At 44.8% G+C, this 24,093-nt stretch overlaps 1 protein-coding gene across 2 annotated transcripts in view; it reads left to right on the forward strand.

Annotated features, from left to right (window-relative positions):
* The window catches only part of dati (datilografo), a 63,535-nt gene that overhangs the window by 22,036 nt on the left and 17,406 nt on the right, over window positions 1–24,093 (forward strand). For both annotated transcript variants that reach the window (XM_069136850.1, XM_069136851.1), the window contains 3 exons: window positions 1,649–1,949; window positions 14,601–14,794; window positions 23,189–23,348. In XM_069136850.1, coding sequence (XP_068992951.1) covers window positions 1,649–1,949; window positions 14,601–14,794; window positions 23,189–23,348 — 655 coding nt within the window. The remainder of the gene's footprint in view (window positions 1–1,648; window positions 1,950–14,600; window positions 14,795–23,188; window positions 23,349–24,093) is intronic.

Genomic DNA, 24,093 nt, shown 5'->3' on the forward strand with positions numbered 1-24,093 from the left:
TTGGCTCCGTCCATAGTTAATCATCGTAAAAGTCTGTTACTAAAAGCGTTGGTACAAGTTGCGGGTATAAAGAAACGAGTGAAAAATTCTCCGCGAACAAATTACAATCTCTCGTAAGAAAATGTGAAAATGGTCAAGTAGACGGGGCTAAAATATACATATCTATACAAGTGCAGAGAACGGCATTATACAGAGGAAGGGAACGGATGAAAGAAAGGGGCGACGAGGGTTTGGGGAAAGAACAGAGGGAGTGAAAGAATTCCAGATCGGCTCTTCGAGTCGGTAGGTAATATGAAAAAAAAAAAAAAAAAAAATTATAAGAAAACGGAAAAGAAAGAGTAGAAAATCGTCAAGTAGCGCCGTGCTTCTCTCACGAGGATTAAGGGACAGTGATTCTCAACGTTGATTGGTCGTTTGAAAAACAAAAGTACGTCAATCCAGCCTCGGCATAGCGAGAAACTTGAGAACCAATCCCTCGGAGACAATTTCAATTCCCTTCGCCTCTTCTTCTTCTTCTTCTTCTTCTTCGTCTTGTTCTACTTCTTCTGGGCAAGAAAGTCCCGCGCTGGGGCCATAAGATTCTTAAAACTTCTTAGGAGATTTTTCGATTTTAATTACAGTTTTAACATATTTTAATAAAATCGCCTTCGCACTTGCAACCCCTTTCTTTTAATTCCACTCGTCTCGTCTCGTCTCGTCTCTTTTCTCGTCTCACCTCGTCTTTTCTTTTCCTCTCCGTACTTTTCAACCAAGTATCGCGCGATAGATATTTCCAAAAATTTTTCCTCCGATCGTTTACGCCAAATTTCGCGACCTCGTTCCCGACCGTCGCGATCAACGCCTTGTTTACAAAACAATCTCGCACTTCCATCGCCTCGTGATCAGATCCCCTTTTCGAATACTTTCCGACCAGACTGTACGCGGTCCGCGCCCAAAGATCTCAACCCTTTTCCCGAGGAATCCACCCGCGCAACACCTGTTCAGGTTAACTAACCCACTGCCGAATTCCCCTAATCATAGGGTTCTTTATATTCTACCTACTTCTTTTAGACTAGAAGCTCACTCTGGGAAACGATACGCGCGTAATTTACCCGAGAGAATTTATACCCTCTCGTCGAGGTAAGAATCGAGAGAAAAAAGAAACAAATAAAAGAAAAAAGAAAAAAAAAAAAATACGAACAAACAGGAACAGGAACACCGACGACGAAAATGAAAATGAAAACACTAATTTCACAGGGAGAAGCACTATTCAATTCCCTCACTTCCCGTCCACCTCTCCCTACCAATAACCATTAACCACGTTACATTATTATACGTAGTACATGTGTATTTCCTCTGTCGCGTACACGTAAATCGCATTTTGAAATTCAACCCTTAACGTTGCACAAACCAGTCGTAGCATGATAATACAATTTTTCATCCCATTCACCCATCCACCAACGATTTTGTTCGATCGCGCGAACGCCATGAATATGCCGAAATATCGCACCATACATGTATCGTATCCCCGCAACCCGAAATCAACGAATCGATTGGCAATTCGTACCTATCTTCTCAATAATATCCAAGACAACCCCGCGAATTGCCAATCGGCGCTACTCGGCGCAGAGCACAGCATACCAACTAACCCTGGCAGTTCTTCTCGCAGTTCATCACGCACAAAGGCGTGATGCAGATGCACGCCAGAGACATGGGTGGCGGCTTGGCCGGTCGTCCGGGTGGCGGAGTCGGCGGAGGTCTGGCAGGGCTGGTTGGCCCAGGAGGGATGATCGGCGGCGGCGAGGTCAAACCGCACCAGTGTCAGCAGTGTCTTAAGTCCTTCTCGAGCAACCACCAGCTCGTACAACACATCAGGGTTCACACCGGGGAAAAACCGTACAAGTGCAGCTACTGCGATCGGAGGTTTAAACAGCTGAGCCACGTCCAGCAGCACACCAGACTTCATACCGGTGAGTCGGAGAATTCAACGAAGATTTCATCTCGTTATTTTCACCCTCGTTTTTACTCTTTCCCTTGATTTCCTTTGATTTAAACAATTTTTCGCCAACTTCCCCGTATCCGGTAAACGTATCTCGAGTCAACTCCCGCACTGGGTCCGGTAAGTGGAGTCCTTGTAATTGCTACAATTTTTGTTGCTGCTGTTGTTGTTGTTGTTGTTGTTGTTTCGAGCAGCGGAGACGGGGCTGAATGCAAACTCGAAAACGGGGTCGGCCTCAAGAGCCACGGGTCCGGGTCCGCCCTTGGCCGTTGTACCTCGGGAGAAAGAATTTCATTAAAAGATGAGCGTAGTCATTCGGAAGGTATTATCTGCCCCGTAGCTCGAACCGGCCGATCGCTGGTCAGCGGCAGGCTCGGCTCTGCAGCCCTTAAAGAAAAATCTCATTTGCTCAGATTGAAATTTACTTAAGGGTCAAGTCTAATGGTGGTGGGTACGTGTGTATGGTGAAAAAGTGAGGGAGAGAGAAATGGAGAGAGAAGACGAGGAAAAAAACAGGTATAATGAAATCAGGCGACGCAGCATGGAATGCGAGCAATTTAATTGCAGGAGTTGATATGAACGAGGAGCGGGAGGGAGGGATTGAGGTATCCGCATCGGGCGAGTAAACAAAAATTGGGAAATCACCGCTCGGGTCTTCGACTTCTTATCGACAACGCGGCCAGCAGCTTCTCCCAGTTTCGGGCTTCGCCGAGTCGCGATAAAAGAAAGGCTCGCATTGATTTCGACCCTCCCTTGTAGCAACCGCGAGAGAGCTAGAGAATACCGAATAACTGCCGTTCAACGCACAACCCCTTACATTAATAATCCAGCCGCCACTACTGTTTCCCTCGAAGTAGGTGGGCGCATCAGTTCCGTGCTTTATTCACAATCAGACCGTGTACGTACACGTACAGGTATACAGCGTATGGATACAAGTGTCTTTTCCTCTTTGTATGCGGTTGAAAATATTTCTCATTTAAATTATCGATCGCGATTCTCTCACCTCGTGAGAAATTAATACCTGTTCGCGTTACGAATGAAAAAAAAAGAACTGCCGTTGAACTACGACGATCAGCGATGGGATGTTAAAACCTGAAAAACAGCTGTTCGAAATCAAAACGACGCACATGGGGATTGAACCTGCGATAAAGTTGAATACATTCTTCTTCAACTCGATCTATACGGCGGATAAGCCGGTAATATGACGAGCCCCGCAACGTTAGGATGAAGTTCCGATAGTAATTGGTAATAATTTGAAACTGCATGCGGGGAAGAGCCAAGTTCCCATCGGCATCATAACGGGTAATTTGTTTAACGAAATTTGCGAAAGCATTAATATACGTATAATATTGGGGAAAATACATGATATTGATAGCCGGTCAATAGCGAGTACTAGACAAATATATATTCGGGTAGTTAACCCCTCTTCGGAAGGGGCGCTGGACCGGGCGACCAATCCCCGAGGCGTTTCTCCCACCACCTAGATCCCGGAAAAAGCCCGCCAATTTTTCGATTACCCGATCGCTCAATAATGCAGCCGAACCACGCACTCCCCTGAAACACGAGCCTCGTACACAGGGCGGGCGTTGGTGAACCTAAATACTCGATGGGGACGCTGCACTATACCCTAAACTCAATGCATGCCACTCGGTATGCGCCGAGGTATTTTGTCAGCGAAAATGTCACCGATGGTTCCTCCGAAAATTTATCGGATACACAGCCATTTCTATTTATTCATCCATATTGTTTGTCGTTTTTGCTTTTGAATTTCGCCGGACGATAAATATCCCGACAGATATTCGGACGCGGAATATTTCAGTCGAATGTGTAGAAAAACTTTAACCTTTATTTCTATTTCTTATTATTATTATTTTGCTTCATTTTTTTCTTTTTTTTTTTTTTACTTTAACGAATTACAAGCACTGATCCCCTTGATATTATCGGAATTGGAAATATTTTTTTTTTTTCATACCGAATCTATTTCTACGGCGTATGAAAAAATTATTCTAAACCTAGTTAATTCGCGTATTGAACCGTGTATGGAAAAGTTGCAAGATGTATTTTGAATTATTCAAAAATCACGGGTTCCCCGGTTTCCGCTTCTAATTTTCATCCTACCTATAACCGGATACTTAAAAAACGTCTCACGTCTCGCGGGCGAAATTGACCGGACAATTTTAAAGCCCACTTAATACTGAGAAAAATTGCCGTTTCACCCGAGCATGAATAAAAATTAACCACCTACTCCTGTTAAATTAGTATATGCAAGCGACTGGAGGATTCGTGGACAAGAAATATATATATCCGTATAATATACGGAGAAGTAAAGAATAATTAAAAAATGGCCATTTTTTTTATCTCCCTCTCTCTCTCTCTCGCCCACTCTGAATTGCTTGTTTTACTCGACATTTTTATCACCCCCCCCCCCCCCCCCCCCCCATCCGTTGCCCCGCGTCTGCCGGTCCGTCCGTCTCGGCCCGTCTTTAATTCGCTAATTTCAACCGGTTAAGAATTCATACAAGGGAATACCAGACGTCTTGGGGAAAAATCAAAGCAAAATGCTAACAACTCTTGGAGACGGGCGTGTCTTTTTGCGCCTTTTATCACAAATGGCGCGGAATTAAAGATTAAACAAAGTGGCAGCTCGAGGAAACTTATCTTGGCCCCGACGTTCCGAAAACGAAGAATCGGCATATCCGTAACGAACGAGTTTTAAAAAAAATTTAGGAATGAGAGAACGGATAGACTTTTGTTGCTGGAACAGAATCTTTTTCTTCTCAGACCGTGCGGCAACCGTGCCCGTGATGATGGCGCGGCGTTCTTTACCGAGACAAAATATTTGTTCCACACACGCGCGCACACGCTCGAAAAAAAGCAAAGAAAAAACGAAAAAATACACAAAGAAAGGATCAAAGGTGAAGTATAGTAGTTGAAAAAAAGTGATTAACCAAAAAACGCCTTATGGCCACCAGGAATTAACCTAGTCATGCTGCATATGCAGGGCGAGTAATATACCGGCGATCGAAAAAGGCCTATTCTAATTTTCTAACCCTTCCGCGGCCTACGTATACGTACACATACGCATCTACAACGCACCTCGAGTACGGTGTTCGTTTTCTCTTTCTTCTTTTTCATTCTACGGGGGTTCATTTGAATAGCGGACCTTCCCTGTGGGGAGATATGACTACAACTTTTGAGGATCGAGGGTTCCGTTCGCGCAGCGTTGCTTACTTTTTCTATTTTGTTTCTAGTTTTTATAATCCTCCCGTATTCCCCGATCGACACAAGTTGCGGCCTTTGTTTTCAGCTTGCCTCTGACTTTTTTCCATTCTGCCTGTATTATTGTACACTGTCCGCAATAATGCGTCTACACACAGACGCCCACACACGCATCTGCATTCTTGTATAAGTACGAGAATAAAACTTTCCGCGAATCTAGTCCACAAATCGTAAGCGTCAGTCGGCTAGCTGTCAGATAGTTGCTACGCAAAGTATATACGTGTGTTCGTAGACCCGCGTGCGTGCGCGTGTGAGCGTTTGTTTGTATCTATTTTTTTCGTTCACGCTCAATTTATCTTATCTATTTCGCGCTGATAACAACGGCCGAGATGCACAAAATGAATTAACAATGCTTGCCGTTGCAGTCTTGAAAATATCTCAAGTTACGAAAATTATCGAGACGGTATCGCGTTGGGAAAATTTACTTTACCACATTTTTCTTCTCATTCAACTCGCATTATTATTGATGCGCGGTGTTATTCATCGCGCGACATCATCTGACTGCGGTGTAATACCGGTAAAAATATATCTTCGATTAAAGAGGAACGAAGAAGGCAAAAAAACGAACGAAGGGAGGAGAGAAAATCTGCCCTCGAGGCTCTCGGACGTCCAAGTCTACGCAGCACTGACTTACTTTTCAACCCTTTGCTCGAACTTCCCTTTCCCCCCGAGAAGAGAGAGGGAGGAGAAAAAAAAATCTCACCCCTGCAATATCGCAGGCAATCGCTAACTTTTTTATGAGTTTTAGATACCCCGCTGCTGTTGCTGCTGCTGCTGCACTCTCTGTTTATAAATTGATGTATATTACACTCCGTGTATTTGTTAGAATTTTTTTACTTTCTCCCTCGTGAAACGTGACACAGCGTGCTGCTTTGCGTGAAAAGAAATCATTCGTTATCGCGATTACTCTGCTTTTTTCTCCACCAGCGGTAAATAAGTTGCTCGTTACTTTTGCAGCGCGCGATTCTCGACGCGATGCGCGTGCATCTCACGGGTTAATAAAGATCTGCGAAAAAAAAAAGTCTAGAAAGACGATCGCACGTTAAACGAGAAAAACGCAGGCATGCTCTCTCCCCGATTTATCTATCGGAGATACGTACAGGATTGAAAACCGGCTGCAAAAGTGGTTCAGGGGTTAAATAATATTGAGCACACTGGCGCACAATAAAATATAGATTTCCATCTATTCGAGAGGACTTTCTACGAACGGCGTGTGTGGGAGTCAAGACGGGCCTCTCTCAAGACGCCATACGGTATACGGGCCGTGTACTTATTCCACGGACGAACGGACGCATCTACGTACACACGCACACACAGACGCAACTCGCATACCCTGAGGTATATTAAACGGGGAGCTTAACCCATCGAATACGCCGAGTTATTTCGTGGTATGCGTGCGGGTATGCGCCGCATGCGATTGCTCGGACACTCCGCGGGTCGACTCGATGCTACTCCATACGGCCGCGATAAAAGAAGAGGAAGAGGAAGAATAAGGAGGGCGGCAAGGGTGAAAAAAGACACCGTTCGCGGTACTATTTTACTCGCCTGTAATTACCACCTTGCTTTTAGGCCTCGAGTATATATATATATATAAAGCACCTCGCGCGTTAGAGAACCGTTCGATTTACCTGGCCAATTTTAACCCGAAACTTGTCTGCGGTACCGACAACCTTGGGAGTTGAAACGAATAACATCTGGCTTCTCCGAAGCTGCTATGACCGATTATGTTCGCAGCATTTCTGTTTCACGTGCCGAGGAAAGAAATCGGAGACGTTAATCTGATTCTAATTCTTTTACATACTTATGGGGGTCTCATTATTCGACACGAAGAAGAAACGTTGAACCTCTGTTGTTGAGAATGGTGAACAGTGAAGTGCGGTTTGCTTCCGTTGAAGCATAAAAATAGTCCGAGAAAGATTGAATTTTTTGGCAAGCCGCGAGAAAAGAATTTCATTGAGACAGACATGCCTGTATTTTCCCCGTTCGATGATGTAGACAACTCTTACCGATCCCCTCGCATTCGAGGTCGGCTTAGGGCCGAGTTCGGTCGTGTCGAGTACTCGGCTTAGTTTAGTTACTGATAGTAGGAAGAGGCAGATACTATACCCTAGATTCCACCGCAAGATCTCATATCGAGGCACGCACAGCACTGTTTTACCGTTACACAAACTCGCTCGGCTGCGGCCATTCTGCAGAGATGATAAAAATACCCCATAACATTAGCCTCGAGGATTAGAACGCCAGAAACTATCGCTCTTGTGTATTGTATGGACGTATATACATATTATTGCAATGCTCAAAATGCCGCGAATTTCTTATAGAAGCTTGTTTCGTCAAAGCTGCTTAGGTACGTAATGGAAATCAACGCGGGGTGAACTCCTATCAAGCTTCGAGGCTTTCTCTGTTGTTTTTTTTTTTCATTCCTCTAGCAGATCGAATCAAGTGACAGCTCGACGACTGAATTAATCGAGATCCACGTTATCGGGGTTTGCCGTAGGAGAAAGTAATCGTTAATGATTGCTCATCGCTTCTTTACGGACATACTCGTGATACAAGCTTTTGAAGAAAAGATCTTCCTCTGGTTAAAACTGCCGCTGATAATATAATCACCTACGGTGGACGTCGGATAGACAGAAAAGAAATCGATTCGGGAACGTCGAGTTGTTCGCGTTCTGCTGTACAAGCGGGCAGTAAAGGATTTCAACAATCTAAGGGGTAGAAAATGGGGCGGAGAGAGTAACCCGTCCATTTAACATCCCGGCATATCAAAGCATGCACCGGCAAACAAATGACTCGTGAGGAGGTGAAATCATAAAAATATGAGTTGCCGGTACAAGCGCGGAATAACGCCGGTGCCGAGGAACATTCATTCTGAGACATTAATTTTTACCCCTTTTCCTCGACAAGTAGGGCCTCTGCCTAATGACCCGGGGTTGGCGCTCGCCTGGTTTTTCCTTTCCACTCCTCTCCGAGATTTTGCCGCAAAGTGCACGTTAAGTGCGCGGCATTTAAAAGAACGGCGAAGCGAGCCGGGAATCGGTCCTGCAGGCGTCGTCGTCGGGCGAATTGTCTTTGACGCTCGCGAAACAAGCTTCGCAATTATATGAAACGTCGTCGTCTCCTCACAAATTGCCTTTGCTCCTTTTCTTCAAATATTTATGATGTTTGGCTTAGCGCGGTGGGAAACTTTTTCGAAAAAGGATTTTCCGTTTCGTAGCAAAACAACCAGATTACTTCTCTTTCGCTCTCATGTTTTTTTTCTTTTTTTTTTTCCTATCTTTTCTTTTCAACTTCTGTTGCTGCTCTTCCTTTTTTCTCATCGTCTTTCCCTTCCCTTCTTTGGACAAAAGAGTTACCCGCACAATGGGCAAGACTCTTCAGGAATCGGGAATAAATTACAGTTGACATCAAGAAAAATGATCGCCCTGCGAAGTAGGGCTTGCTAACGATCCGGAAACATTCGAATGTCTGACTACTTTGTCCCAATTTAAAAGTGCTCGCCGCGGTGTGAGAGAGAAAGATAGTCGGCTCCGATTCCAGCTCACTTGTTACAACCTTAAACCTACCTACATCCTCTTGGTGTAACGGAAACCCTATAACTTATACGTACCTATACGCGACGGATTCGTGTCGCCAGATTCTTGAACGCCGTTGTCGGCTATAAGATACGTACGTTGGTTAGCAAACGGTCGTCGTCATCGTCATCGTCATCGTCATCGCCGTTTCCCTTCAGCAGGAAAAGTTTTAATAACCGAAAGGCTCTCCCGGGAACGAAAGGGGTGATCGATCGATCGATCGATCGGTTAAAAGAAAGTCAACGGAATAAAATAAAAGTAAAAAGTTCATCGCCCTTTTAGGGAAGGGTTAGCACCGGTTAGCCGGTTCTCATAGGCCGGGTCAGCGACCGTGCCCTTTGGGCAAAAAACGGCTCGGATAAAAGGTAAAAAGTTTGGGCAGGGCACAGGGCAGGTGGAAGGAAAGACCATATGCCGAAGTTCGAGTCCACCCGCGCCTCTCTCCTGCCAGCCTCGTACGTCCGTCCCGTGCCTCGTTCTGCCCTGCCACTCCCCCGCCACTCTGAATTAATTGTAACTTATCCCGTGGCGCATGCATGTGTCCGAGGAAGAACGAGGGCCCGAATGATTCGGGGAGAAACGAGCGCCGCGGAGGCAGGATCCTTCGAGACGAGCGCGAGTCCTCCCGTAATCGAGCACGATCAGACCCGGACCGTAAGAACCCGAATGCTCGAATTTTATCCAACGTGTTCCGGTTCACGACCAGATTCCAGGGCCAAGGAACGAGCCCGAAAATCGGTTCGTCATCCGGTGAACCTGCGGTGTTCGTTCCTTTTTCCTCATTACCGCAGGAACAAAGAAACGAGAATCGAACTCATCCGATGCATCCGTGGTATCTACCCTATATGTTCACCCTGCGCTACAGCCTGGCGGTTGCCACCGTCGGGAAATCATTTTGCGAACAGGATCGAACCGCGTGCACTGCACTGCCTACCTACCCTTGTCCGGTGCACCGTTCCACCCCGGCAGCACTCACGGCCTCCGCCAACCCCTTCAATTTTCGGACTGTACCTTCGCGATCGAAAGCTTGACCCACGGACGGGTCATTGCAGCGGATGATTACCGGGTCTTTAAAGAGGATTGGATCCTTCGTGACCCGCACGTTGATTGCCCAGCCGATCGTGATAGGTTGTAAAATTTCAAGCCTGCAACGAGACTTTTCCCGGATTTTCTCGGCGTCAGCCGAGACTTTGGAAACTGAATTTTCCTCGAGCAGCCGCGAAATCTTCCTGAAATACTCCTTTCGACGCAATGCGATCCGGGCGAATGTCAAGGAGTTTGTCAACCCCTTGAATAAACCGCGATCGACGCCAAAGCTGGGCTGAATTTCAGCAGAGGTAGTCCTGCAGACTACTGATGATGACTGTACAGCGCAATATCGGGCCACCCCGGTGCACGCAGGCACACGTTCATGAAATTTCGCACCGCGTACACGGCTTGCATCCAGGGGGGTAGAAATCATTAAATGGGCGTGGCGTACTCGTGGTTGCCCGGATGACGGTCACGTGAACCAACATGGCCGTCCAGCCTCACCTCTTTGCAACAGTCATTTGTTATCAGCCATTTTATTTTCATCATTTCCATGCATGCGTTAAACTCGCAACGGTTTATAGGTACTCTCTGCCGGCTGCACCGGTTGTGACCGGGATCATCCGCAGGCTCTGCCCGGGATCAGTACTTGCGTCAGACACACCCGTTGCTGTAGCTATACAGCCGGCGTCACTGGTACATCAAAAACAGATTTCATATTGCAAAATGTCGCTTTCTCTCGCCGTTCGCTCATCTCGAAGGCCGTTATACGTACCCTTGTGCGTGTACGGAAACGTGGACTCGAAAGTTTCGAAGTGCTCGGAACCATGGGAAAAAAGTCTTGTCAAAGTCGGACGAATCGGATATGGCGATGCGTCAAAGCCGTTGATGATGGTGCACGGTCTCCGGCTATCAGGGCGGAGCGCCAATGGGCGAGTTTAATGATTTCAGACCCGTATTTTCAGGATAGTCCGACGACGAGGCGTGCAGGGCGTAAATTTTCTAGTGTCATGTCGGGCCAGTGGTAGGCTCTCTGTTTCGTTATAGTTAGTTAGTTAGTTAGTTAGTTCGTTCGTTGGTTCATTCGTTCGTTCGTTCGTTGACCGAATGCATTATACATGGATTGCAGGGGACATTAATTTTCTGCCTTTGGCATGGACGTGTAGGCTAGCTGCCGGGCCCCACTCGGCGAAGAAGTATGCACGCTCCGTCCGTACTTGCACCGCCGGTGTGATACGTCCGCGGAATGGAAAGGGGCGAATCGAGACGAAAGTATCGTTGCACACGCATCGTATCGACGCGTCGAGGCAGGGATGCGACCAGGGATTTCCCCCGATTCGACGAAATTACACGTAACGATTAGCGGTGACTTTTTTACCCACCGAGCTAATTATAATCCTCGAATTGAATCACCGCGCAATATTTCGATTCTTCTTATCAACCCACCCATGATTTCTTTGCTACGCTTTGTCTGGGCGGGAGTGAATCTTTTATGAAACCAAATGCGTCGCGGGTCACCGATTTCGTCAGACTTCTTTATACGAATATTAATTCTTGACTTCGACAAAAGAAAGAAGTATCCGCCGAGAAGCAAGGGTTGCGTTCCCAGGTTTCTCCCCACGGTCGTAGCGTCGCCCCTGCACCGTAGCGGCACCGCCCCGATCTCTTTACTTCCGGCACGCAAGATGTAGAATTTTATAATTACACATCTTTATCTTCGCCCGCCAATTATCGAAGGGAAACCATTAGGTGGATGGATGGAAGTAAAAGAGGAAGAGGAGAACGTTGAGGAAAAATTTTGTCTCGTGTCTTGGAAGTTCTTGCTCACGCATCCGACACTTTTAAAATTATCTCGGACCTCAACGGCTTCTTTACATCTCCCTTTTTTTCGTCTCTCGATAAGGACACTTTTGATGTTTGACACTACCCGATGCTGGCCTCGCGCTCCTACCAGAGACACTGTAGGTATATTCAGACTCGTTTACCGGGTCGACGCCACCTGCGTCAGGTTTATACGTACGATTCAGCTGTATCAGGAGAATGACGTACGCGCGTATGTAAATACAGGTAAATATGTATACGCCTACACAGATACATACCCGGTACCTACCGTATCAAATTTTGTCTCGATACTTCCATCGGTTCGAGGCGTTGCAGCCTACCTTGTGTGATAAATATTTGAAAGTGAAATTGAGTTAACAATAAGCATCCATCCCTCTTCGCCCTTTTTCATGGTCACAATTAATTCGATTTTAATTGCTTAGGAAAGAAAACAGTAGTCGGTACCTTGTACGTTCGGCCATGATACGTACACCCTGGGTAAGCTGCACGCATTAACGACCGTACCTACGTCTGCGGGACAGAAAGGTGGTAACATCCGGCTTTGGAAAGTCACGAATGCCAGAAACTTGGAAGCATACACGGTCACATGCGTACCGACTTGCTCTGTAGATAAATAAATAATTATCTTCGCTGCCCTCTTGAGTTCCGTAGCACTTATCGGTCTCTATACAAGCGCATGCACGAGTATGATATACACATCAGCTATTCTTTATGGTTGTGTCCGTGTAGCGGCGATGAAAGTAACGAATAATTGGCTATCCGAGGAGTGGTAATAAACTTAAAATAATAACAACGACAACAACAGCAATAATGCTAATAACAACGATGATTATTGTTGTTATCGTTATTATTATTACCATCGCTATTATTATTATTATTATTAATAACAGTGTCATTACTTCTTTACCGGCCCGCGGAACGTTGTAGGTAGATACCTTACTCGTATATTGCGGCAACGCGAAGCCTCCGCAGCTTGACTTTGTGCGTTGAAAACTAATTTCTCGTTTGATTCAATTTTTTCAATCGCGTCTGCAACAGCGTCAATTATCGGAAAAGTGTGCCACGGTTCGAGAATCATTCGATGCAGGGTACCAGGGCAAGGCTGATACCGCATGCAATACTTTGTAAATGTGATAAGAAATGCTTGTCTCTGTGTTTTTGTTTTTCCTCTTTTTTTCTTGAGTCTTTTTTTTTTTCTTAACGCCGACACAATTACGTGGGTAAATAAGAAAACGATTGGGTATGGATGAGCGAAAGAATTACAATTATACATCGATAACACGCGTGGGTGAAGAAAAAGTTATCTTCAATTATATACGTACGCGGCAGATCGTTGCAACGAAACGAGACTTGATCAACTCTGACGGTTGAATATTAGTAAAAGCGTGTACGAAAAATTGTCGCAATTTCGTTCGTTAATAAAACAAACTTTACGAGGTGGAGAAATGCCAGCCTTAATCGATACGATGACAGATTGAAGAGGAAGAAAAAGAGCTCGGGCAATGCGTAGGTTTACTTGCGACAGGTACTCGATGTAGGTGCCTGTCCCTAAATTTAACGCGTACACTGTGCAGTTTATAATAAAATAAGACGCGAACCCCCGTAGCAGTTGGCGGCGAGAATTATTTCAAGCGAATAAAAATAATTCCAGCCGATGCCGAATTGACAGTCACAAGGCTAATCGAATCTCCTTGGATCTCGATAAAGTTGATTAATAAATAACTAATCGGTACCTGGTCAGGCAGAGCAAAGGGGGTAAACTCTGCAGTCGCTTGACGCTTAAGCGTAAGCTTAAAGCGAGATTCGGATGCTGGTCTAGAAGGGGTGGAGTTGGGGGTAGGGGGGATGAAGCTTGAGAGTTTGAAGGCACCCCCGACGATCCGATGAAATTAAAGTAAAATAAGAGAAAGAGGGGGATAAAAAAAATAAGGAGAGATAAAATGCGGCCGGTGGTGCTGCCTTGATGCCTACAGTAGTCGAAGTTATTTTTATTAAATCAAACGTTGGAATTCTCCGATGGGTCGGTGATTGAATAAAAGATGAATTGATTGGAACAAAACGCGTGGGGATAGGGAAAGTAAGCGGAAAGAAGACGAAGAGGGAAAGAAAAAAAAGGGCATAGCCTCGTAGAACGTCGATGATGTTAATAAAGGATAAATCAACGAGTCGGAATCGCTTACGCCGGGAATAAAAATAGCTTGGCATGGAATATTGTTACCGTTTTACATACCTTTATTGAAATTTTCATCCTTAATTCTCCAGCGAGTTTAACATAATATCGTAAACTGTGATCAAGCAGCTGTTTGGAGAGAAGAAAAAATTGCGATACACGTAGAACAAAAGCCTTGATCGAGATTCTTTGCATCAAACGATGCCAATTTTCTCTGCTGAATAAACCGCACTTGACTTTTGTTTTCTACAGTCCAAACACCCTCGCGAGTTTAATCGCTACCCAACTGTCAACCTGACGCTATCTATAGGTTAAATTATTCGCGAGGGGGATATTCAGGTTGTCGTTAAGTCCGTAGCATATACGGTTCTGCAGAATGAAATGAAACAACAACAACAATATGCGAACAACAATTTTCGAACCTTGCCTGAATTTACCGTTACTTACAAGACACATTCGCTACATCCTACTGCAAATAAGGTGAATCTGTATCGTTCGGGTATGCAATTGTTATTGAAGGCACAGGTTTAATTGTTTAAAATGGTGTGAGGAAAATAAGAAACGTCAAAATTGTGATAAAAAGAGAGATATAATTTCCACGGTCATTGGTTTGGGACGTTTTTTTTTTCGCACGGTTGCGGTCAGTAATTATGTTGAAGTTTTGCAATTTTCTGCTCGGGGTATTTTTTCCCCCTTCCGAAGTTTATTATTTTTGCGATTTGTCCAGGAGAGCGACCGTACAAATGCCACCTTCCAGAATGCGGCCGAGCCTTCATTCAACTCTCGAACCTGCAGCAGCATCTTCGGAATCATGACGCTCAGGTGGAGCGTGCCAAGAATCGACCCTTTCACTGCACCATCTGCGGAAAGGGATTCGCCACGGAGTCAAGCCTGAGGACCCACACGTCCAAGGTCAGTCATGTATGTACCAAATCCGACGTCCGTCATTCTACTACGTTATATTCGACACACTTCTCACTCTATATTTAATCTAATTATACTAAAACGAGCGTTAATACGTGCATTGTATTATACATACACGTATGATAATACCTGCATTGTATATTACATCGAATAATTCGCGCAAACTAACAAAGGTGGCGGGTCGTTTTTTACATCCACCATGCATTGTCGCTTCTCCTCTAATATCCACGGAATTTTCACGGTGCACCCGCAACAGGGATTAAAATTCGACAACGTCTGTACGCGTGCCGTTGAAAACCACGGATTCTACAGCTTTCGGTCCCTGAAATCACTCGGTTTTTAGACTTCCGGCCCGCTCTAGTTCCCGTTAGCCGTTGCTGGTCACGACTACGGTGAAAACTAAAGAAAACTATAAAAATCGATTAAACACGTTAAAGAATATCGCGTGAAAGAATACGAGGGGGCGAAAATTCTTTCGTGGTTCGAGGTCTGAACAGACTCGCATTTGTGCGTGACGTAAAAAATACAACGTTACAAGTTGAATACTTAACGGACTTGTAGCCGCGCTTCACGGTGCAGGCTGCATTCCCGGAGATCGGATGGGAAGAAAAAATGTTGGGTTCAAGTAAAAAAGATACCCTCGTGAGTGATCAGAGAGCTGCCGGTGTGCATTGTGGGTAGCCGGTAGGAATCTCCTAATCAAATTCACCCCTCTAACAATGCCCGACGACCGGATCTTCTTCTCAGACGAAAAGTTTTTTTTCCTCGCCCATAGACCGTTTCTGTATCTCTGATTTTCTCATACTGTATGCGAGACGAGAAAGAAACGTGAGGAAGACATCTGGTCGACCCCTGTCTTCTCACGAAATAATACCTCGAATCGATTGCGATATCTTTGGGATATTGTTAATCCGATAGTTTCGAGTGGCGAACTTTGGGATTCGATTTTAACTTCTGATAAAAATCTTCCGGGTATGATTTGCCTATTTTTTTTTCGTTTAAGATTGCAGAGCTTCCGGCGTTGAGAGCGAAAAAAAAGAGAAAAAAAAAAAAATAACAACGCGCCTCTAATTACGGTCTAAATTTCACGTGTAAATTAACCGCCCTCGAACACAGCCGTTTGATCAGCTAATGTATCTGCAAAGTTAATCCCCGCGTTATTAACAAAGGTAATAAATATCAGGTTTTTAACATTTTAACACCCTCCTTGTCTATACATACTCGACAAGATCCCCTAATTAAAACTTAATCCGCGGTTAAGCTTTGGCTTAATTTTCGAAATAAAATATCAATATGAAAACAGAGAGGCGGTGAAAAAAACCCACATCGTCTTTTTCACCGATAAATCTCGCACGTAATCTCCTCGGAGACTGCTGACCCGTTTCTCTCTTTCTCTCTCTCTCTCTCTCCCTCTCTCTGTTTTTGTCTCTCTCTTTCTCTCTCTCTTTCTCTCTTTGACAGTTTCCGGCGCCAAGTTGAAATTTAAAAAAAACTGAAACTCTTCCGGCTAATTTCGAGAAGTGTCCTAAATTATGGTAACAGCGTAGCGTTCTTACCGATCGAGCATCCGTCGAGCAATGTTAATTAGTCCGGTGAGTCCTGCATGTTCATTGTCCGATGCGAACGGAGGTCCCGTCGGAGACGTTGTCGGGCATGTTCGTGAGCTCCTCGTCTTCCTGGGGGACGAAGGGAGAGCCGAAGCAGCAGTCGCATGACCAGGAAGGCGGCAGTCTCTAAGCTAGGTTAATTCATACCGTTAACGAGGTTAACGGTAAGAGAGACATCTCTTACCAACTTAAGCTTTAAAGCTTAAAAATAACCACCTCGCGCAAAAATATATATATAATATGTACAAGGATAATTAAGACGCTCGGAGATGAAACTCCGGGGGATGAAATAAAACGAGACAAACGGGAAAACAGCCCATCTAGCTTGCTAATCGAATTTTCTCCCAGAGATTTCTTGAAATTGTTTTCACTAGTCGCTCGTCCTTAAGGAATATCCATCCTCTCCTCCTTCGCCATGCCGGCCTCTTCTTATCGCACCTTCGGACCGAAGATTACGTAACGTAGTAAAATTTTTCGTACAAGCTATCTAATTTTTTCACTTTCCCGTGCAATGCTAGTGAGAGGGGGAGAAAGAGAGAGAGAGAGAGCAGAAGAGTGGAAGAATCGGAATCAGCTCCGGCTGATACAATTACACGATAAACGAATTTTTTAGAGAATTTATTACACCCTCCGAACGACTGACGAATTTCATGCCCTCTTCCCGTTTTTTTTTTTGCTCGTATCTTCGTTTTCCTTTTCTTCGAGGGAAAAATTTCGTCAACTTTCGCTTCTGTCGCGGGATATGAGAATTCGTGAAATACTGAAAAGTGAAGCGAACGTCGAAATGAAATATAGAAATAAGAAAAAAAATAAATAAATATTGCGCGGACCAGTGCGTGCTAGTTAAGCATTATCATGTAAGAAGAGAAATTCACCTGCCCAGCAGCTAGCTATATAACAAACGAACACAATATTGTAATAGGCAAGAAATAACCGTTCTGTATGTATACACGGTGTATCTATCCACGGCGCTGGTGTTTTACCCAGTTTTATACAGCGTATCCCTTCTATTTATCTACAGTTTAGCCAGTACAAGGGTTGAATGCCGTGCAACACGATATCTCCTTCCATCCTCCGGCTCCTACCGATTTCACCCTCGCCTATACCTGCAGCCTAGGCCACTTTCCACCCACCCTGCGTCACCCCTTTTCTTAATTGCCCCTCCGCCGCTGCAGCGCTACTTGGTAAAAACTCGTTAACCATTGGATTTATTTCCCTTATTAATTTCCTAGCATTGACGTATCGTCCTGTTTAGACGCAACGTCTGAACCCGTCGGTCGTGTGTATATTTAGACAACCCCGCGTGCGCAGGCATTAACATTGCTCCCCTTTTTTTTTCAATTTTAACTTCGCGAATTAAACGAACGCGACTCGCTTCGATTTAATTCTTACCATTCCATTTCGTTTTCCGGCGTTATTGCGAACCGTTTGAATAATCGAAAAGCCAATTAAATAAAACATTGTGCATCGTTTTGTACAATTGTTAAATGGACTTTTTTCGCATTTCATTTTGGAACAAAATACGTATTTAAACTACGTTCCACGTTCCAAATTTATTTAATTTAATGGGGTATCAATTTACGGCTAAACGATCGACGTGCGAGCTGATTGGTAAATTTGATTATAGAATCTGGCCAATTTTGACGTAACGAAACCAAATTAATCGATTTCCTGTACTTTTCATTACAACGAATAAATTCTTGACCGTGATCGGATCTTTTCTAAAAAAAAAAATCAAATCAAAACATGGACGTAGTTTTTTTTTTCCACAAGTGTCGTAAGGCCCGGTTTGCAATTAAACTGGTTTTTCCCCGTAAACATCGACTTTTGGCGAATATCCAAACGGACATTCTTTGTCTCTTTTCGGTTTTAAAATAGATATCTGGGACGCCTTTAAGACTGCATTCATAAATAAATGTTCTTCGTTAGAAGCTAGTCAAGCAGCGCATTGCACACGCACGTATATACCGTCACACATATGTATACGCGTATATTTAGGTATATATATCTATATATATATATATATATATATAGGTATATGAAACGGTATCTAATTGAAACAAATGAACTCTCTGTTCAAGCCTGCGTTCGGAACCCCACCCTCTTTTTCTTATGCATCACAGTACGTCATTACAATCATCACCATCGCCGATATACTCAACTCAATACAGGGACCGAAGCATCTCTCTTTCTCTCCCTCTCTCACTGCCTTTGCCCTCTTCATCGCACAAATGTTCATGCGTACAAGGTTTTTTTTCATCGCTCCGCCCTGAGTTTTTATACGGAGATTGAAAAGGGGACCACCCTTACGGTTACACGGTGTGCAATCAAATCATTTGTACCGATTCTTACGCTGGGGTGGGATTTTCCATTGTCGATGAATTTTTTTTTCACCCCCCCCCCCCTCCGCCGTGCCCCGCGGTACCCGCCCGTCATTATTACTAGCGCTACGTCACGAACCGGATCGCCTATTGGCAAAACACGTTCCCTTCCGCATCGTGGGTCGCATTTTTTCCTTCATTTTTTTTCCACGCACTCCTCTCGTTCCACATTTTTTCATTTGCACCTCTCTTTCTCTCTCTTATATTCGAGGTGTTGATTAAATGCCTATTATTCGAGGATTACGAGGCGTTATTCTTGTTGTAACATTCCCAGTTGTCAGCTTCGCTCGCCCTCCAGGTCGCATAGACTGTGGTTCGTTTTTTTTTTTGCCATAGTTAGGTTTAAATTCCAACGAGCTAGCTAAGGCGGATTGGCACGCTTGAAAAGTACAACTTCAATTGTACTCGGTGATAGATCCGTTACATTCTTCTCCTCTGTTTTCCAACTCGTTCGTATACATAATACTCGCTCGCGCGTAGAAGCGCTATGTGTTCGGATGGAAAAAATAACGCAAAAACGAAATGACGATTTTCTTTGTTCGCGGACGATCAACGACCCATGGTCAGGCGGAGGCTGCAGCGGCATTACTCTCCAAGTATATAACCCGCGCAGTACGAAGCAGAGAGGTATTACGAAGGTTGTCTGTCTGCCGCACACCGCGGGCGGCCTCGACGTCGTGAGAAAAAAAATAAGAAGAAGAAGAAGAAGAAGAAGAACAAGTAGGGGAGGAGGGAGGAGGAGGAGGAAGAGAGAAAAAAATCAAAAAGAAAAAAGATAAAAAGATAAAAACCGCACCAAGGGGGGACAAGGAGATGTAAGAATTGAAAAAATCGCATGAGAGGGAACGAGAAGTGCATCGAGCTGCAAGAGTGCCGAGAAAAATTGCACACGCTGCACGCGGCGAGACCTTCGGCCTAACGCAATCTCCTCGTGCCCATCACGAAAACCCGTTTTTAATTTTCTTCTCCTCCTTCGCCCCGCGGAGCTCGGCGTGTTTTCCTTATTCGACTCATCCGAAACATCTTCCGCGTTGCCTATCCCTCCGCGGGTTGCGGAATCGCGTGCGTTTTGACGAATTCGCATCAGCCGTCGTTGTCCCGGTGCCGCGAGGGTCCTGCCGGGCGGGCGAATCGCCGGTGTAATAATTCGTTTACTCGACCGGCGGCCGCTAATTTCTCGGGATACGGAAAAGGGCAGGAAATTCGAGTTTACGGTCGCGGGTGAAATTTCGGAAAATCGGAGGCCGGAGGTGTCGAGTTCGGGTGTTTGACGGGCGGGAACGCGGCACACCTACGAACTTGTCTAGTCGTACGTGCGTGTAACTCGCACGAAGGCGATTCGGTGTTGATCCAAACAAAATGGCTACTCGCTGCCCGACGTCACGCATGGCTACGCTAGTACTCACACCCACTTCCTACTCCATGCCACTCCCTGCTAGGAGTCTAGGGATACACCGCACATGCGGCACGGAAGAGAGTCGCAGATGGTTTAATTGCAGGAAAAGAGTTTTCCCGCTCCCAGAATCAACGGGGATGAGAGAGAGAGAGAGACAGAGAGAGAGAGAGAGAGAGAGAGAGAGAGACTGGGCACGTGCCCGTTTTCTTTCCGACAAATCGAAAATCATCAGGGCTGATCGCGAGGGGCGATGGTTGCTTCGGCACGAGGCACGCACCCATCCACCCTGGGCTGAAAAGCAAATCAAAAGTTTCTCGGCTTGGTAATAATAGCCAAGGTTGTATACCGATAGGTCAACCCTGTCACGAACCCTGACGGGTTCTTCGGGAGGCATTTCTTAAAGGAGTTTACTTTCGGGGAGGATCTATCGCGGTAACATTACCTTTTTACTCGGTCATGTAACTGCATACCATCGGGCAAGTCTAGCATGCAGAAACACTTATTCCAACGATAAGTATAACGACCTACGCTACAGCTGCGGGATGACGGAATAAGGATCAACGACAAAAACATGGCAAAGGCCTTCCAACTTGTAAACATCATTTAAATCTTAGGGGCTTCTTCTCTCATTAGGATAATGTTCAAGCTGCACTCGATTATGCACGCCAATTGTCCAATAGTTCGATTTACAATGCCGCAAGGAGAGGGATGAAATTATTCGCTTGTTATGCTCCTTCTACTAACTCGATTCAACTGTTTATGATAATGCGTAAAGAGCATCGATTCTTTCGTTTAACAAACATGAAATCAAAGTTTCATACTTAGTTTGTATAGATAATTATTCTGAGGCCTTCACGATTCGTTGAAACGGTTATCAAAAAACACGGTCTTTATTTAAGCACGATTTGCCATCAACTTTTCACTAGAAAATCTTATGTAATACATTCGTCGACAAAAATTTGGTCAATCTCGGAAATAATTGATCCACAGGTCAGTTTAATGCTATTCAAACTGTATCCCAGAACACTTGACACTTTCGCAGACAGAAAACCAGGGATATCACATTACAACATTTCGATAATAAAATTATGCAAGTTGGAGGCTGCGGTGTAAATATAGCGAAAAAATTCAGCAGCAGTCCGGCAGTCAGCGCAATTGTTGTGCTGGAAAAGTGATTCAAGGCCTGACCGCGCGGCATTTGAATCGAGACAAGGTGATCAAAATTTCACTTTGAGTCCAGGTCCTTCGGGAGTCCTCGACGCGCTACTTCGAGGACAACGCCATAAATCATTAGGATTGACTGCGACGCTGCGGTGTTAGGCATGGGCAGGCTCAAGTGTTCACGTGTGTGTGTGTGTGTGTGTACCTGAGTATGCAACAGAGAATCGCCCACGCTGGTCGAGACTCGGGACTCGCTCGGTTGCAGCAGCTCCTCGGTGTGCAAAAACGAGGATCATGCAAGAAAAAAAGATGAAAAAAGAAAAACCGCTGGAAGAAACCGGTTTTTTCCAGTTGGGCCAGGTCGGGGCGTCGAACCTTCGGACCGCAGGTTCCCTCCAAGAATAACTTATGCTCTCGTATACTCTGCAGCGTCGTGCCTCCGCAAGGAGAGATGCGTTGCCCTAGGTCCGGGACTAGAAGGAGACGGAGTAAAGTCCCGCAAATAAAATTCGACGAAGAGAATGTGAAAATAAAAGGTGGAGAGAGGAAGAAAAGGAGAGAAAAGAAACGGGCAGAAGGGGCCCCTGAACTTTCAGGTCATTGCCGTCGTCATGGTCGCTCGTTTCAGCCATACGCGATAATCGGGGTTATGTTTTGACGTCAAATTTAAACTCCAGGCCTTCGGCAAGGTTCCTGACCTCCTTCTTTTCCATACCGAACAATCCGACGTATGCAACGATGCCACCGCAAATTTCAATGCGAAACGAATAATGCAAAAATACGCTCCGGCGGAAAACGAGTAAACGAATCGCATGAATAATAAACGAATAAATAAACCTACGCGCATTAAATACTTGCTGTCGATAATAAAGCTCCGGAGAATTTAATAAATCGTGAGTCCGGAATTCGGCTGAGCAAATGATAAAAGAATTTTAACGTTATCCTACAGTGTAATTAGATTAAGTATTTCAATATAAAGTACTTCTCACATGGTTAAAGAAACAACATTTTTCAAAATGGACGTCGAATTTTGTTTTAATTTCCATTATTCTTTACGATACATTGTATACATACATACATGTATATATATATATTACATAACTTACCCATGTCATACAATATATCGTTAATCGCATTTGATGCGTGTCATCCAATTCCCCCTTCGTATTTATACATATATGTATACGTACGCATGACTGTGTGTACGTTATGCAAACGATGAACGGAAGAGTTTGCAAAATACTACGTCGAGTTGCGTTGAATAATAAACAGTAAGACCATTGCAACAACTTTCGTCAAGTGAAAGATTTCTGCAAACTCTTTCATTATCTGCATTCGATTGCCTATATCACGCTTTTTTCCTACAATAATTATTTGTGCGGGCTTCGCTTTTTATTTCATCACGATTACTTCTCCACACGTATAAAATATCCACCATGATTACCCGATTGATGTACAGTCCATCTTCTAACCTAAAATCTCCCCGGTTTTGTCGTCACCGCATTTTGCTATCGTTTTTTCGTTTCCGTTTCCGTTTTTTTTTGTTTTTTTTCCATTTTTTTTCTTCTTCGCTCACATCCAGTAAACATGCAGCCTTCGTATGTGTTTTTGTCAATCGCATGACACCTGTCTGACGAAATTTTGTAAAATCCCCGTAACTTGGGAGAACGTAAGATCATCGTAAACCCGAGAATCCCACGAGTCCCTAGCTTACACAATAATGGGTGGCGGCGCGAGGCCTGGTCTGACTGGTATCATTCTGTTTTGTGCCCAACCTGCGCTTCTGGTACTCACTGGTGGTATTTGGGCTGGTGTCCGCGTCTCTTCCGTGTCTCGGCCAAAAAAGGAGTTGCAACAGCGTGTTGTGTTCCAGCAACACGCCGCCCTGATTGGCGGCCCTAACGCTACCAGCTGTCCTGTCTGCAACAAACTCTTCCTAGGCGGCGAGGCTCTCATGGAACACATGAAGCACACCCACAAGGACCCAAACGCCTCCGGCGTTGCCAGTAAGTATCTAATTTTGCTACCTCAATTTGCCGTCTTCATTTTTTTTCCCCCCTCCGATCAATCTTATCTCGTTATTCACACGCTTCTCGTGACCGTCGACGAATCACCATACCGACATTCTTTTCATCCTCATTATTATAATCGATCGTCTTACGGGACACAGGAGAGAAAACCCCGAAGCGAACGAGTGTAATTTAACTATATCGGACAAGCGGTAGTTATGAGCCGCTACATGAATGCAGAAGAAAACCTTTTAGCCATTAGTGTTTAAGTGTAATTGGCCGATACCGATAATAATAAATCTATTGCTGGCTAGTTTTTCCCGTTAGAACAGATTCACGAACGCTGTAACATACGTGTATACACGCTCGTAACACGTCATTCCATCTGTCCTATAGAGTACATTTGCACTCGAATCGTTCACCAGCGTTGCATATCCCTGATGTGCATACGTGGGAGCTGGTGTTTTTTTCCTTCCCCCCTTGTTTTTTATTTTTGCATCAATCAATAGATATCGCTTATTACGGGATTGTGGATTGGAGCGGTGTAATGGTAGCATTAATCGCTGTTCAAACGAATCCTGAAAACTTTTCAGATCATATTCAGCCAAGTGCAGGTACCGAGAGAGTAATCACATTGGAAAAATTAAAAATTCACGAATATTTGTAAAGGTAAACTGAAAAGCTTTCGGTTTACGTGCACCATCAGAAAAGTGGTTTGGCCAAAAAATTTGCCAGCTATCAT

This window comes from Neodiprion pinetum, chromosome 6, assembly GCF_021155775.2.
Source record: "Neodiprion pinetum isolate iyNeoPine1 chromosome 6, iyNeoPine1.2, whole genome shotgun sequence".
NCBI lineage: Eukaryota > Metazoa > Arthropoda > Insecta > Hymenoptera > Diprionidae > Neodiprion > Neodiprion pinetum.